Source organism: Carassius gibelio, chromosome B1 (genome assembly GCF_023724105.1).
Source record: "Carassius gibelio isolate Cgi1373 ecotype wild population from Czech Republic chromosome B1, carGib1.2-hapl.c, whole genome shotgun sequence".
NCBI classification, from domain to species: domain Eukaryota; kingdom Metazoa; phylum Chordata; class Actinopteri; order Cypriniformes; family Cyprinidae; genus Carassius; species Carassius gibelio.
The window spans coordinates 28,062,049-28,079,006 of record NC_068396.1 but is presented as its reverse complement, the minus strand read 5'-3'; the positions used below and the strand labels follow the sequence as shown (position 1 = coordinate 28,079,006).

Genomic DNA, 16,958 nt, shown 5'->3' with positions numbered 1-16,958 from the left:
CATCGTTTTGACCTGCATTGTAATGCAGTGATCTGTCTTTCGTTCGATTGGCTGGAATTTTAGCATTTATATGATTAGTTGGTTTGTTGGATTCTGAACAATTAATTTTGGATTTCAAACATTGTTCAGAAATTGACGAACATGCAGGCAGTGGATATAATCTTAATAGTTTTAGTTCACATTATTGTAATTTTAAAAAAATAATAATTTTATAGGTTCATGTCATTTAGTTACATTGATCTTCTTGTGGTCAAGTAAATTCTATACAGGCTTTCCCGGCCTTCGAAAGAAGAAATAACTTGGTTACAAAAAGAAGCAAAGCTTATGTTTTCAGTGTGTAGATTTACAAATGCATTAAAAAGTGCATGTCTGGTTCATGAAATCTAAATTCTCACACCCTTTTACACTGGTTTGTGTGTGTATATGTGTGTGTTTTTCAATTGAATGGCTAACTCTGTCTTTCTATAGCCTGTCTGTTACCAAACTGCTTGCAGTGATCTTTCTTGATTGTATAATTCGATGTGTCAATTGTGCTTATGTGGCATTCAACATTGAACAGAAGTATCCCTTTAATAAGAGAAACATACTCTTCAGTAATAAGTATATTCTATCAACAGATCTTTCAGTTTAATATCTAACAAAGAAATACCATATGGCTCCTTTGCCATATCCTTATGGGGTTTCCCGAAGCTTGCTTATTGGTTAAATGGCCTGGCATTACATTGGTCTGCTAAAACAGTCTGTAGTTTCCTCTCTTGAGACTTCTGTGGTTCATGTGACATTACCCAGCAGGCATTGCAGCCTGCCATCATGAATGCTGTTGCTATGCAGTTTGCACCATGTATCATGCAAGTGTACGATTTACACATACAGTATTGAAATATAAATGCATTGAGTTTGTTGTCAGTCAGTTGTTTCATTAGTGAATCATTTGCCAGCCATTCATGGACATGGTAACATGTATCATACAGTCAAGCACATAAAGTGTGTATGCTGCGTACTGTTTTTACATTTTCTCTTTTCCAAATGAAAACATTTAGAAATAGCAGAGAGTATCAAATTGTCTGGCAAAGACGATTGAATCTTTTCAATATTTTAAGATGACCATATATAAGCTATAGTCAGAAATAGGATTCCTGTATAGAAATAAATGGAGACTATGAGACTTGTCCAGACAGCACTTGCAGGGCACATCTGTGAACACGTCTGAGTGTGAGAGAGAGCGCAAACAGAGCCCCCTTGCCCCCTATAACTCCCCCTTACCTGTCCTCCAATATCCTATCATGCATTGCAGGAGCTGAGAGAAATCCACAACAAACAACAGAGGCAGAAACAAAAGGAGCTAGAGGCTGACATCACCCAGCCGTCGCATGACAGGAAGTCCACAGAATTACAAGAGTCTAGGTATTTTACATTCTTCCATGGCTAATCTTTGCAGGGAAAGAAAAAAACAAATGATTTGACTTTTTTTTTTAACACTCATTCTTTTTGTCCCTCACTTTCCCTCAGGTTGTCGGGGACAGAAGATGGTGTGTCTCCTGCATGGAGAGATGATGGGCTGGGTAAAGCTCCCACTCCTCCTGCGACTCAGGCTTGGATAAGCCAAGTGAGAGAAGAGGAGAACCACAGCAGAGGCGAAGTGCAGGATAACCTCTCCAAACTCTTCACACAGCATCCGCAATCAGGAAAACTACAGACTCCGTCCCCCTGGTCGATGGCAGGTGAGACAAAGATGCTTGTTGAACCAGACAGACATGAGCGTACTGTTTTGCAGCTGCTTTTTGGTTATTTTTTCATACTGAGACATGTTAAGCTCACCCTAAATGGAAAAATTCAGCACTTTTTTTGGTTCCTGATATAGAGAAGATTCCAGTGTCTGGCTTTAATCAGGAGAGTGTAAAGGTGGTCTACTATAGAGCCCTGTATCCCTTTGATGCCCGCAGTCATGATGAAATCACCATCCATCCTGGAGATATAGTGATGGTAAGCCATTTTCAACATTCTTGAGCAGCAAATCTGCATATAAAAATTATTTCTGAAGGATCACATGACACTGAAGACTGGAGTAATGATGCTGAAATTTAGCTTTGACATGACAGGAATAAATTACAAAAAAATACATATTAAAATAGAAAATGGTTCATGTAAAATGTGATAATACTTGACAACATTTTTGCTTGGTGCCTTGGTGTGTGTAAATTACTACTTTTAAATTAAAAAATCTTACCAACCTTCACTTTTGAACTGTAGTGCATATTGAAGATTTTATGCAATAGGAATCCACAATTAGTTAATTTTATTTATATATATATATATATATATATATATATATATATATATATATATATATATATATATATATATATATATATGTTTGAAAATTAACTGCACCAAGTTAAACAGCCATGGTTCTGATGTGTGCTTGCCAGAGAGTGTGCGTTTGTCTTTGCTTTGTGTGAGAGAGTAAAGCCTATATGTGTGCATTTACTGACCTCTGACCCTGCCTCTATGCTCCCTTTGCTCTCTCTGCCTGAAGGTGAAGGGAGAGTGGGTAAGTCGTGGATTCTGCTCCATGTGCACTTTTATTCATTTCGAGTTTTTTCTAATGATGTTCTCTGTTTTGTTCCACTGTCACTGAGTTGAAACAGAACCTTGTACAGAGATCATAATATGCGGCTACATGTCTGTGTCTGATGTTGAGTCTTTTGCAAGATTTCAGATGCTTTGCTGCGTTTGCCATTAGATCACTCAGAGATGATGCCATGACCATTGAATCCATTTCCTGTATTAAATCAATGAAATAAGTCCTTTGTTTCATCACATACAGTCACAGTGCTCTGTATATTCCAGTTCATGTTTTTCTGATGTTTATTAAGATGCTGTGGTCCCCTGGGATTCTTTACCACCCAATTATTTGTGGTTATCGTTTTGTCACATCCCGTTTTTATGTCTCTCATTTGCTTTTTCTTGTGTTTCTGTTCTGTCAGGTGGATGAGTCTCAGACAGGTGAACCTGGATGGTTAGGAGGAGAGATAAAAGGGAAGACTGGCTGGTTCCCTGCCAATTATGCGGAGAAGATTCCAGAATCTGAAGTTCCTCTTAGTTTAAGAGCTAGCGCTGCTTCTAGTTCTGCCCCTAAATTGGGTTCCCATGTGTCATCTGCTTCAATAACCACAGCCGCACCCTTGCAGTCAGTCTCCACAGAGTCTGCATCGATAGCCCCGCCCTCCTCAGCCCCTGCCCTTCCAGGCCCCGCCTCCTCCTCTTCCTCAGCAACCGGTAACTGGGCAGATTTCAGCACTACGTAAGTAACTAGTCCAATTTTGAAAATTTACTAACAAAGACATTTGCAGATTTCTTTTTTTTTTCAGTTCAGGTTTATCTGCATCCATTTAGAATCTGTGCTTTTTTGACTTTAATTCAGATGGCCAACTAATTCTGCAGTGGAGAAGCAGGACAGTGATGGATGGGATGGATGGCCGACCCAGCCCTCTCAGCCGTCCCTCTCAGTGCCCAGTGGAGGGCAGATCAGACAGCGCTCTGCTTTCACCCCAGCCACGCTTTCCGGCTCCTCACCCTCACCTGTGCTCGGCCAGGTACATTAACTCTCTAAAAATCTGCCCCGTCCATATTAAGGAATGTTCTTATAATTTCCTAACTACTTACATTGAATAATTTATAATTAATGCATTATGTGAGTGCATTACTGCTGATCTTGTATTAGTTTCATTTTTGCTGTCTGTCTTGTTTACAGGGAGAAAAGGTGGAGGGTCTTCAGGCACAGGCTTTGTATCCATGGAGAGCCAAGAAAGACAATCACCTAAACTTTAACAAGAATGACGTGATCACCGTCCTGGAGCAGCAGGATATGTGGTGGTTTGGGGAAGTGCAAGGGCAGAGAGGATGGTTCCCCAAATCTTACGTCAAACTCATCTCTGGGCCCGTCCGGAAATCTATGAGGTGTGTATCTTGGCGATATATCATTACCATATTCATTCTTGGCTAATATTGGTGATTTTTGTTAAGATGTTAACATATTAAAATGTTCATTTAGTTGTTGTTTTTTTGTCAATGCATCTGTACAAAATAGCATGCATTTATAGCATTATATTTATATTGTAATAAATGTTTATCACTATTTTAGTGTAACGTCATAAACAATTATGACCCTGTTATGAAATACCAGTTTCATTACAAAAAGTGATGTTGAACACCCAGTTAGGCGTTTCATCCAGACTGTGATTTTGAGTTTTGAGTGCCATTGCTCTGTTTCAGTATTGAGTCTGGCTCTTCAGACAGTCCTCCCAGTGTTAAGAGACCCAGCCCATCTCCAAACAAACCCACAGATCTCGGAGAAGGTCAGATAACCAGCGACAGCCCGATAGCTCATGCGTTTCTCCCTCTCTCCTTAATCATTTTGTATCTGAAAGTCTTTGTATGATTTTGTCTAATCACAGAGTATGTGGCCATGTATACATATGAAAGCAGTGAGCAGGGTGACTTGACCTTCCAGCAAGGTGATGTCATCACGGTCATAAAGAAAGAAGGAGATTGGTGGACTGGGACTGTGGGCGGGAAGACTGGAGTCTTCCCCTCAAATTATGTCAAGCCTAAGGAATCCGAGGTACTTTTGATACAATTTGCATGAATTATTTTTTTTTATTGTAGTCAAATATGCAACATTTTCAACCAGAAAAATCATAACAATATAGCATTCTTTACACTTGTTTTCTAGGGTTTGGGATCTGCTGGAAAAACAGGAAGTTTAGGGAAGAAACCAGGTGGGTGCTGATGTCCTCATGCTCAACTCATAACTCTCTCATAAATCTTGTACCATGTGACTTTTATGTTGGCTTAGTTGATGTCTGAGAGAGTATTAGTTGTAAAGCAGCAGTTTTTTAAACTTCATGATTACACCATTACAGTATTTTATCAGCCAATGGCTCTTTACTCTAGTTTTTTCTGATTTACCTGTGTTTTTCGTCTCGGTTCAGAGATTGCCCAAGTGATCGCTCCGTACACGGCCACCGGCGCAGAGCAGCTCACATTAGCACCAGGCCAGCTCATTCTTATCCGCAAGAAAAACCCAGGAGGATGGTGGGAAGGAGAACTTCAGGTCTGAATAACACAGATGCTATTTAATACACCAACACTTTCTACCACTATAACACAAACCTTAAACATTTAATAGTAACTTTAGTTATAGAAGCAAAATATGTTTGGTGCTCTGTAATGTTACATCTGCTTATTTGTGCTCAGATTTACTTAATTTAATTTATGACATCAGTACTTGTACGTATTATAATGATATAATATGGTGGTACCAATGAGATGTTGTTTTTCCTAAATTAGATTGTATGCAAAGTTTTTACACCGTTTTCATTTTAATGGCCCACTTCTGTTGCTTTCTCCAGGCAAGAGGAAAGAAGCGTCAGATTGGCTGGTTTCCAGCTAATTATGTAAAATTATTGAGCCCCAGCACCAGTAAGACCACACCCACAGAGCCCAACCCACCCAAGCTGCCAACACCCAATCCAGGTACATGTAACTTATTGTGCGAGAAACTGGTTGCTCTTGGCACAGATGAAATGTTGTCTTTTGTACTTTGCTCTTTTTATAATTAACACGTTTAAGCATTTAAGTATGTCAAGTTTGAGCATGTTGCCTCTTGTCATTTAGTACAGGCTGGGTTACTTGTATAGTGCTGCTTACACACCACCATCAGCTCTGTTTTTCACAGTATTTGCATGTCCTGATGGTTGATAAATAAAGGCGATCTTCTGTTTAGCTAAGCAAATACTCCAGTAATCAGGAATAAATGTATTATATAATATATTCAAGAATAAATATTGAAATAGAGATTTCAGAGAAATTAATTTGTCAGTAGTTGGAATAACTGTGAAGGTGAACTACAGTTTGTTTCCCCAACAGTGTGCCAGGTGATTGGCATGTATGATTACACTGCTCAGAACGATGATGAGCTGCCTTTCGGGAAGGGCCAGATCATTAATGTTTTGAGCAGAGAGGATCCTGATTGGTGGAAGGGAGAGCTGAATGGATCCATTGGTCTTTTCCCATCAAACTACGTTAAGCTGACCACCGACACAGACCCCAGCCAACAATGTGAGTCGCGAACGTTTTCCTGTATCTTATACAAGCACTCACACTGATCCTCTCTCTATCCTGCTCGAAGAAATTAGAGATAACGCATAAATTCTGAGAGACAATTGGCTTGAAGCGTCACCAATAACATCCAGTTTAATGGACTGTGCCAACACAGTCATTTCTTTGAAATCTTTGAGGACCTTCTCCAAAATAGTTTTATTATGTCCTCACAATGTGGTGAGTAATAGAGCGTCCAAAGTCCACACCGAAGCCCCTCCTCTTCCTGTTTCCACTCAACCTCTCACCTCATGTTGTAGAGCATAAAGTAGACTCTCATCTCTCTTTCTCTCTCTCTCTGCCTGCATGCTGGTGTCTTTGTCATTTTGTGGCGTCCTGTGAAAAGTGTCTTGCAGAGTTCATTTAGTTCTCCTAGCTCGTAAAGATTTTGCACATTGTGGTTTTTCTTTAATTTCCTTTTTTTATTTAGATCCCCCCCCCCCCCCTTTTTTTGGCTTATGTGCTGTGTTTTCCTCTTTCTAGGACTCTTATGTTGCCCATATCCCACTCAGCCTTGAAAGTCCTCAAAGCGACCCACTATCCCTTAAACCGTGCCCAGCGGGATGATGGGAGATGGAACATTGATCATGTGACTGCCCCCCCTTCCCCCCACACACAGCTGGCTTTGTGGCCAGAAGAGACGAATACGACAGAGAGCAGTCGTTAACCTCAATATTCAGAACCGTAGACTCTTGGGCAAAATTGACAGCCAGCATCCTCCTCATTAAAGCAATTAAATAAACAAGAATGCCTAATTTTGGAAGGATCTCTTTCCTTTTTCCTATGACAAATTCATGAAATTAATCATTCGCACTGAATTTGTACATTTGAATTTAAACACTAATCAAAAAAAACTAAAAGAGTGCTGGATAGTGGGTCCTTTTGTGGCTTTCTGTGATCTCGCCCAAAAAGGTTGTGGGTAAAAAAGCTGTTATGAAGCAACCAATCAAAATGTGATTCCATTCAGTGTTAAGTTCCACCGCTTCATCCGACTAATGCACGCTTTCGCTCCTCCAAGCCCCGCCCCTGGGTTTCTCATTGGACCATGGCACCACAAAATGACCCACTATTCATGAGTCATGACGTAACGAGGTGCAGCATCAAACGTGTCATAACTGACGTGCTTACTAGTGTCATTGCCAACTCATCAAAGCTCTAATATGTGGAATTGAGACATAGCGATGTGCTCAGCATATCCGACCAATTGAAATATCAAGATGTCATACCTTTCAGATGCCAAAGTGTGTCTAAAACAAGTCAAGTGATCTCGAAAACAAGTATATACCATGTCAAGTGTCCTCAAATGGTCGGATATGTGGACTTCATGTAGAATACTATTGTGTGTCATTCAGAACAACCCCTTCCAGTGCACACAGGTGCTGTCAGTCAATCTGATGGACAGGAAGGGCGTCTCAGTTCATCCGGTCCAGTCACATGCCTCTCTCTGTCATTGTTTCTTACACGTTCATACCAAAACAGTGGATGAATTGATTTGTGTTTGTGTGCTTGCTGGTCTCTTGTTTGTTTGTTTGTTGTAGTTGTTTTTGTTTTGTTTTTGATCGTTTGTTTCATTGTGTTTGTGTGATGGGGTTGAGAATTGGTTTTGCTAACCAAAAAGAAACTGCACAACTGTCACTTAAGGATAATGGTACAGTGATAGAGAGAGTGCGTACATGTAAAAAAAAATATTGCTGGAAGTGACGTCCTCTTGAAGGGTTTCCTAACATGGTTGGATTTTCAAAGGGTTAATTTCCCGTATAGATGGATGAATGCTTTTGTTTTGTATTCTCAATCGTTTGCTGTCATCATTCTGTCCTGTTGATTGAATTTGCAGTTTTTTTTTTTTTATGTTGTTGACTTTTGAGAACACTAGATTTCGAGGTGTTCTTGATATAACAGCTCACTATTTTTATAATGATCAAAAGTTATGCATAGTGTTAAAAAAAAAAATCCACTGCAGTATGTACACCGTCCTTTACTGAAAAACAAAAATATGAAAGTACAAGTAGTGAATATGAGCATTTAGAAAGTCCCAGTTTGATGAACTTGAGTTGTCATGCTTTGAATGAAACCCTAAATGGCATTAAGGAAAACATTCATGTACTGAATATAAGCTTAATACCCTTTTAACCACAAATGCTTATGAATAAATGGACATCTACAAGTGAAACATGAAAGACTGGAATTTTCTCTGAAATATAAGAACAAGAGACTTAGTTTTACGGCCTTTTAGATCATCCTCTGTTGTTGTTTTTTTTGTTTGTTTTTTCTGGTTTTTAGAAAGCCAACAAAGCATGGCATTAATTTGTACTCCTACAGTATTGTACTGGCAACACAGAAAAGTTTTTTTTTATATATATATAATTTTATTTTATTTTTTTATCTGCCTCATAACAGTGTTGTAATTGCTGAGAAACAAGACATGAAATGATGTCTGTGTGGTTCTTCATTGATTCCACAGTGTAAAATTATTTGAGATTGCTGCTTTATTATCGGCTGGATGGACTGTCCATCATGTCCAAAATCAGTCTTTTGCAACATTTTTGGTTTCGTTTTTATTTTAAGTGAACATACCCATCCTCAGAAGCACGACTGCTTCCTTCCCATTCAGTACTCTGTAATACAATGCATTTGTTCTGAATATCTCACCAAAATGTCCAAAACATTAACCGTTGTACTTGACTATTAAAGCATTTTATCCAAATAAAATGAATGTACAGTTAAAAACTCAACAATATACAACAATCCTAGCTTTAAACAAAGTGTCATACCACCTTTATAACAAATGTGTAACCATTAAAAAAAACTTCATGGAAACTGCAGACTGGCTTTATTTATTTATTTTCAATCTGCTACCAGATGAAGCAACTGTGTCAATATCACATGCATAATGTTTTTGAATGCACAATAATAATTCAATAAATAAAGATGCCTGCATGCATATTCTATAGAAGCAAATGAACATTTAGTTACACAGCTGTCTGGAAGAATTGATTCTGATTGGGCAATCGCAGCATTCTGCGGTCAAATATTTTTGTATGGTTGAAGTGTGTTCCTACAATAACTGCCAGTTATGCCTCGAATCACCCCGTCATCTCTTTCTTCTCACATAATAAAGTAAGTTCAATACAAATCAATGTTGCATGTCCAGATATTTATTTGATAAGTGTAATACGCTTCATATCAGGCCCTTTGTTTTGCAATAATCATGATTTAGTGCTTGCTTAATGCAAAGAGAAAATACACTCAGCTTTTCATTTAAAGAATTATTCTTACCAAATTAATACAAGTTTGTTATAAGTGCTTGATTTTTGTCTGCTTGAATTACAACTGAATTAATGTACTAATGTTTTATTAATCATTTTGTAATGCATTAATGTAAGCGTGAGATGTGACTGCATGACGTCTGTGTGTTTCACAGGGTGTGCTGACCTCCACCTGCTCGACATGCTGACCCCAGTGGAACGGAAGAGGCAGGGTTACATACATGAACTTATTGTCACAGAAGAGAACTATGTCAATGACCTGCAGCTAGTCACTGAGGTAAAACACAAAAGACGCCAGTGATACATTAATATAATCCATATTTGGTGACAAAATATTGTATTTCTTTACATTCACCCAATGAATATTAGCTGTAATAGCAAATACTATATATATTTATATTTGTTTTCAGACGTTCCAGAAGCCTTTGCTGGAGTCAGAATTGTTGACGGAGAAGGAGGTAGCCATGATCTTTGTCAACTGGAAAGAGCTGATCATGTGCAACATTAAACTGCTCAAGTATGCCACCTACTGATTGAAATCCTGACTCCATCATCATCAGTTTAAGCTCCAGTTGTGTTTATTCTACAATAGAAACTGCTTTCTAGCTGTTAATGAGAATGCAGGGCATCAGTATGTATTAAAGTAATGCAGCATGCCAGCTTATTTTATTTTCACACTTCACAGCTTCATGAAAGTGATGTTAAGACAACTATAAGAATAGATCAGAAGGAGCTCAATATAATGAGCATTATGTGGCTTACCCAGAATGCCTCTCTGACTGTGTGCAGGGCGTTGCGAGTGAGGAAGAAGATGTCGGGCGAGCGCATGCCGGTGAAGATGATTGGTGACATCCTGACGGCTCAGCTTCCTCACATGCAGCCGTACATCCGCTTCTGCAGCTGCCAGCTCAACGGCGCCACCCTCATTCAGCAGAAAACAGACGAGGTGCCCGAATTCAAAGAGTTCGTTAAGGTGAGACTATGCCTTAATCAAGCTTTTTATTAAAATGTCCCGTTTCTGTTTTTGGTGTGGTATTGTAACGAATTTTAATTGTAATAACAAGTAATTTTAAATCATGCTTTCACAACAATTTTATATTGTTTGAAGAAAAGCCACAATGTTAATTGATTGTTAATTCATCATCTGTATTGTATAATCTGCATTGTATAAAGGGCTAAAGAAATTGATTGATTGATGTATGTTTGCATGTTTTATAGCGGTTGGCGATGGACCCTCGCTGTAAGGGAATGCCCCTGTCCAGCTTCCTCCTCAAACCCATGCAGAGAGTCACCCGATACCCCCTCATCATTAAAAACGTAAGCTGATGATCAACTATTTCATAACTACTGTATTAAGATCCAGTGACACACTGAAAACTAATCTATATGTGCTAAAAAGCAAATAAAGGAGCAATGTATTCATCGCCATCTGTACTTACTTCCCTTTGGCTTTTTGTATCTGGAGCCATCGTCTCTTGTTTCTTCTCCATCCATGCACAGATTTTAGAGAACACTCCAGAAAGCCACCCAGACCACAGTCACCTGCGGCTGGCTCTGGAGAAGGCTGAAGAGCTGTGCTCGCAGGTCAACGAAGGCGTGCGAGAGAAAGAAAACTCGGACCGGCTGGAGTGGATCCAGGCACATGTGCAGTGTGAGGGGCTTTCAGAGGTACCATAACACAATCCTGGCGCATAAACAGTCCACAGACTTGTTTTCACTGGATTCTATTTAATTAGCTTTTAAGAAACCATTTTCATATGCACCAATAAAAAAAAAAAAAAAAAACTAGGAAAGTGTGGTGCAATATTTGTCATTAAACTACAGAATCATTCAAAACTTACTAAGTTTTTTGCTTTAAGTCTTTTGCTTACTAAAGCTGCATTTATTTAATCAAAAATACAGTAAAAACAGTAATATTGTGGAATGTTATTACAATGTAAAATAACTATTTTCTATTAGAATATAGAAATGTACAAATGTAATTAATTCCTTTGATGCAAATCTGAATTTTCAGCATCATTCCTGCAGTCTTCAGTGTCACATGATCCTTCAGAAATCATCACTGTTGAAAACCGTTAAATGCCTAATAGCATTTCTGTGGAAGCATTTTTAAGAATGCTTTGATGAATAGAATGTTTAAAAGAAAAGCATTCGTTTTGAATCGAAATCTTTTGTAACTTCTGAACAATGAACATGCTTTCTTAAAAAAGAAAGACATTTTTTTTTTTACTGAACCTCAGATTTTGAACAATACTGTGTATTTGTCAAGTTGTTTTCTCATGACAATATAGATTAAACCTCTGCAATAAAGGTTGTTCTGTAATGAGTTTTCCCTCAATAAACTCCTAATTTTCAGATGTTAATAGTTATTAAGGTAGTTGTTAAGTTTGGGTATGGGTAGAATATTAAGGAATCTAAAATATGCTCATACAGTATAAGGTATTAATATGTGCTTTTATAAGTACTAATAAACAGCCGTATGCTAGTAATATGCATGCTAATAAGCAAACCATTAATAGCGAGAATAGTGATCCTTAAAATGAAGTGTTACCTAAAGCTTATTTCCTCTCTTTTTACAGCAACTTGTGTTCAACTCGGTTACAAACTGTCTGGGCCCTCGGAAGTTCCTGCACAGTGGAAAACTCTACAAAGCCAAAAGCAACAAGGAGCTTTACGGCTTCCTGTTTAACGATTTCCTGCTCCTCACGCAGATCATCAAACCTCTGGGCTCGTCTGGAACGGACAAAGTCTTTAGTTCGAAATCCCACCTGCAGTATCGCATGTACAAAACGGTGAGACATTCTTAGAAATTGTGTTTCTTTGCAATCCGTTTTTGACCTTTAATAGAATACTCATTCCTTGACCTTTAACCTGACTCGCTGACCTCTGCAGCCCATCTTTCTCAATGAGGTGCTGGTGAAGCTGCCCACCGATCCTTCTGGAGATGAACCCATATTCCACATATCTCACATCGACAGAGTCTACACTATTCGGGCTGAGAGCATCAACGAGCGGTATTTTCCAATTTCTTGCCTATTTTTTAAATCTATACCTATTAACCTACAATACACACGCTCATAATAATCTTGACCATCCTGCAGGACAGCTTGGGTGCAGAAGATCAAAGCGGCTTCTGAGCTCTTCATTGAAACAGAGAAGAAGAAGAGAGAGAAAGCCTACTTAGGTTTGTCTCGCGTCTTTCCTTACAAAGCCCTCGCTGATTTAATAAAGCTGTGAATGCTCTGAGTGTTTGCTAAGCACTGGTGTTGTGTTTCTGTTGTGTTTGCAGTGAGGTCTCAGAGGGCCACTGGTATCGGGCGGCTGATGGTGAACATTGTTGAAGGCATTGAGCTGAAGCCCTGCCGCTCGAATGGTAAAGACTGAATACTGCTTATGAGGGTAGAAGCATTTTAGTATTTTATTGACCGTGTCATAAATGGCCGTTGTGTGTGTGTGTTTGTGTGCAGGGAAGAGTAATCCGTACTGTGAGGTGACGATGGGCTCTCAGTGTCACGTCACGAAGACACTGCAGGACACTCTGAACCCAAAGTGGAACTCAAACTGCCAGTTCTTCATCAAAGACCTGGAGCAGGATGTGCTGTGCATCACTGTGTTTGAGAGGGATCAGTTCTCCCCGGACGGTCAGTATACTCATTCACTGTATGTACAGTATGCTCCCACATTTAATCAAACGTATCAGGAGGTATATTTGCTGATGTGTGGGATCAGTAAGATTTAGAACATTTAAATGTAAAAAATTACTGGTTTTTTTTTCGGACTATAAGTCGCACCTGAGTATAAGTCGCATCAGTCCAAAAATACGTCATGATGAGGAAAAAAACATATATAAGTCGCACTGGACTAAGTCGCATTTATTTCGAACCAAGAACCAAGAGAAAACATCACCGTCTACAGCAACGAGAGGGCGCTCTATGTTTTCAGTGTAGGCTACAGGAGCACTGAGCAACAGAGAGCCCTCTGGGGGCTGTACACGGTAATGTTTTCTCTTGGTTCATTTCTCTCGGTTCATGTCAAATTAATTTTGATAAATAAGTCGCAGGACCAGCCAAACTATGAAAAAAAGTGCGACTTATAGTCCGGAAAATACGGTAATCTACTTAACAAGGCTGCAATGCATTAAAAATAATGAAAATAGTGATATTAATATACTTTAAGATATGATTTATTTCTGTGATTTTCTTCAGTGTCACGTGATGTTTCAGAAATCATTCTAAATTACTGATTTATTATCATTTAGTATAAATGTTGAAATCAGTTATGCTGTAAATTTTAGTTTAGTTTTTAGGAAAATGTGATACTTTGGGGGGGATTCTTTGAAGAGTAAGATAAAAAGAACAGCATTTATTCAAAAAAGATAAATCTTTTCTAACAATGTAAGTCTTTACTATCACTTTTTATCAATTTGATACAACCTTGCTGTACAAAACTATTAATTTCTTCCAAACATATTTTTTAATTATGGTGAAAAGATGGTAGTGTATATTGTTACAAAAGATTTCTATTGCATAAGGGAATAAATTACATTTAAAAGTATATTCAAACAGAAAATCTTTAAGAACATTAAAAAATCTTAATGCAGTATATATGTGAAAAGAGTATATATGAAGAGTTTATTTGCAAAAATGGATGACTACGTTTATAACAATTTTCAAAAATCGAATTCCAATTTCAATTCCAATTAATCTCAATCAAAAAACAAAAAAATACAACTAACTAAAACAACAAAACACAATAAATACATGTTTAAAATAAAAAAACATGACTTTTGAAAATGTTAAAAAAACTGAGTTATCGGTTTTTGAAAATAAACTTTTTGGGTGTGTGTGTGTGTGTACATACAAAAAATACATTTCAAATAATGGCTGCTAGCCATTCAGCTTTGCCATTACAAGAATAAATTACATTTTAAAACTGAGAATGGAAACTGTTATTTTAAATTTGTAAAAATATTTCAGAATATAACTGTTTATACTGTATTTTTGATTATTTTTTTAAATGCAGCCTTGATAAGCATAAGATACTTTTTTTTCCTAAACCTTTAAAAATCCGACTCCAAACTGTTGAAAGGTAGTTTATAATCGTAACCACATCGAGTTTTTCTTTCTCTCTCTTGGTCTTTGTAGATTTCTTGGGCAGGACGGAGATTCGGCTGGCCGACATCAAGAAGGACCAGGGTTCTAAGGGGCCCATCACCAAGCGTCTGCTTTTACACGAAGTCCCTACAGGAGAGATTGTGGTGCGACTGGACCTTCAGCTCTTTGATGAACCCTGACCCACGTTGTCTGGCCTGACCTTTTGACCCCCCCCCCCCCCCCCCCCAGACTCCATATCCACTACTCCTCCGTGGTGAAAGCCCACCAGCCTAATGTGACAGTCCCACTCCACCCAGCATCATGAATCCCAGAGTGTGAATGTGTGTGTATTTGCACAAGCCTTTGTGAGTCTGCAAAATGCTGTAACCGTCTAAATCAGTGATCCCGACTGGATCTTTATTGTCCTTGATAGCTTTTCAAGACAAGTGTGTGAGAGAAAATGAAGGATGTACTGTAGAGGGAAGCTTTCAGTTCCCTAACGATGTGAAGGATGTCTCAGGATGCTGTTGAAGTCTTAAAGAGTCAAACATACAGTAGTTGTATTAAACACTCTAATGACCGGGAAACAGTTATGCCATTTGAAACGATATTCTTTTCATTCTAGAATGATGACACGTTCCAAATGAAGTGCTGTTCCAGTAAAATCTGTCATTGGGGGTGAATCTCATGAAACCTTATTTGCATAATTCAAAAAATATATAGAATTCTCATAACTGTAAAGTGAAAAAACTAATGCTGATATATTATTTTAGTTGTTGCGTATTTATACATGCTGGTAATATTTGTTGTACTGCTTTTAATTTATGCAGGTTTACATATGAAAAACCGTTGTAATTTAAAAAATAAAACTGTTCTATTACAGTAATGAGAATCATAAAATAGAATGGTCCTGAAACATTTCACATTTTTAGATGTTTTTGTGAGATTCATCCTAATAGTCTTACTACTGGCTGTTCAACATTTGATTCTATAATTTCAGTCATTAACACTAAAAACTAAAACCGGGTTTTGCTGGCAAGCCTCTCTAGTTTCAACCGACTCGTTTATTTCTGTTCAGTTTTAACTGAAAGTTGTTTGGTGATCGTTCAACAACTGAATGAATGTAGTCGAGATGTTTTTTTGTTGTTGTTGTTTTTGAGGGTTCATTAAACGTGAGCATATTCAGGGAAATTTTTAGCAAGTCTTGAAAAGATATACGGCCACAAATGCTCCATGGAAAGACTAGTATAATATAAACAAGGAATTGTGTTTTTCAGCATTTAATTGTATGTAGCTTTTATTTATTTTTATGCTATTGAGAACAGGACACATCTTAGAGGCCAACTGAAATATCATAGCAGCTTTTTAAAGGTGATCAGAAGCATTTCCTAGCAGAAACTACAATAAAATAAATCAATAATCATATTTATCAAATGTCCCTAAAAGGCCCCACAAACATCTATGTTCTTCAGTTCCCTGATGTTCTTAGTTTTATTGTGGTGCATCACAAAGTAAACTATTTAATATAAAGTACTATATTTAAGTTTGATACTGCATTACTAATAAGTTCAGTTTGTTTTTGATTTATGTATGTTGTTTTTTTTTATTCTTGTGATGTTGTTAGGCATTAGCGATCAACACTGTGGTTATGTCATATTTAAAACAGTTCATGTTTTGTGGCCGTGTTCTTATTTGCTTTTTTGTTGTTTATTTGCGGAAAAATGGCAAAATGGTTTGTAGTGTTAAAGGTTTGGAAATTGCAGCGTGTAGAAACGATGTTGAAACAATGAACCAGTGAGCAAAAGGGATCAATCTTCACCCATATTTGCTGCAAACATCTTCAGATATGTCTTAGAAAGAGTGCACTGTTTTTACAGATTATGAAATATGTTGAATTTGTGTGTTTTCCTGTCTAGATGCAATACACACATTAATATTCCACTGCTGTGCTAGTGAGACGCCAGAGTGATCAAGGAAAACAGCTATTGTTGGGCCAGCAAGTTATTCCTCTTGGTTTTTCTATGTGTGTATGTGTGTATATATGAGAGAGAGTGATTCGTAGTGCTTTGAATGCTTTCTGCCGGGTCACTTTCCCCAAACCTCATCTCAAAGAATATTCCAGACAATGCAAGGGGTCGTGGTCACACATCTTTTCTTTTTTTCCTCTCTTTTATCTCCTCTTTTCTTTCTCTCCTTACCTCATTTCTCATCACGCACACTTGTACATTTCAGGCCAGAAGTTTTGCCCGTACCTTCATTATTTTTTAATGAGCAAAGCCCCATTGAACAGTAATATATGTGTCTATGTTTAAAACTTTGAATGGAGTATAATATATTAAAAACTGAGAAGTAAATATGTTGATGACAGCGTATTGTTATCAATGTAGAAGCAGTGGTGTTGTCTTAATGTTGAAAATAAAACTCAATTGGACCAAGA

General features: G+C 37.9%; 1 protein-coding gene across 2 annotated transcripts in view; it reads left to right on the top strand.

Moving 5' to 3' along the window:
• LOC127949739 (intersectin-1) overlaps positions 1–16,958 on the top strand; it is a 45,430-nt gene extending 28,472 nt beyond the window's left edge. Inside the window, exons 17-39 of one of the 2 annotated variants that reach the window (XM_052547245.1) lie at positions 1,295–1,404; positions 1,510–1,721; positions 1,862–1,983; positions 2,988–3,304; positions 3,425–3,596; positions 3,755–3,960; positions 4,276–4,358; positions 4,458–4,624; positions 4,736–4,781; positions 4,995–5,116; positions 5,415–5,538; positions 5,932–6,123; positions 9,584–9,705; positions 9,839–9,945; positions 10,218–10,401; positions 10,647–10,745; positions 10,929–11,096; positions 12,008–12,220; positions 12,321–12,442; positions 12,530–12,612; positions 12,718–12,801; positions 12,896–13,069; positions 14,573–16,958. In XM_052547245.1, the coding sequence (XP_052403205.1) occupies positions 1,295–1,404; positions 1,510–1,721; positions 1,862–1,983; positions 2,988–3,304; positions 3,425–3,596; positions 3,755–3,960; positions 4,276–4,358; positions 4,458–4,624; positions 4,736–4,781; positions 4,995–5,116; positions 5,415–5,538; positions 5,932–6,123; positions 9,584–9,705; positions 9,839–9,945; positions 10,218–10,401; positions 10,647–10,745; positions 10,929–11,096; positions 12,008–12,220; positions 12,321–12,442; positions 12,530–12,612; positions 12,718–12,801; positions 12,896–13,069; positions 14,573–14,721 (3,378 nt within the window). In that variant the 3' untranslated portion in view covers positions 14,722–16,958. Of the gene's footprint in view, positions 1–1,294; positions 1,405–1,509; positions 1,722–1,861; positions 1,984–2,987; positions 3,305–3,424; positions 3,597–3,754; positions 3,961–4,275; positions 4,359–4,457; positions 4,625–4,735; positions 4,782–4,994; positions 5,117–5,414; positions 5,539–5,931; positions 6,124–6,645; positions 8,985–9,583; positions 9,706–9,838; positions 9,946–10,217; positions 10,402–10,646; positions 10,746–10,928; positions 11,097–12,007; positions 12,221–12,320; positions 12,443–12,529; positions 12,613–12,717; positions 12,802–12,895; positions 13,070–14,572 lie in introns of those variants that run through there. The other variant, XM_052547246.1, reaches the window with a different exon arrangement.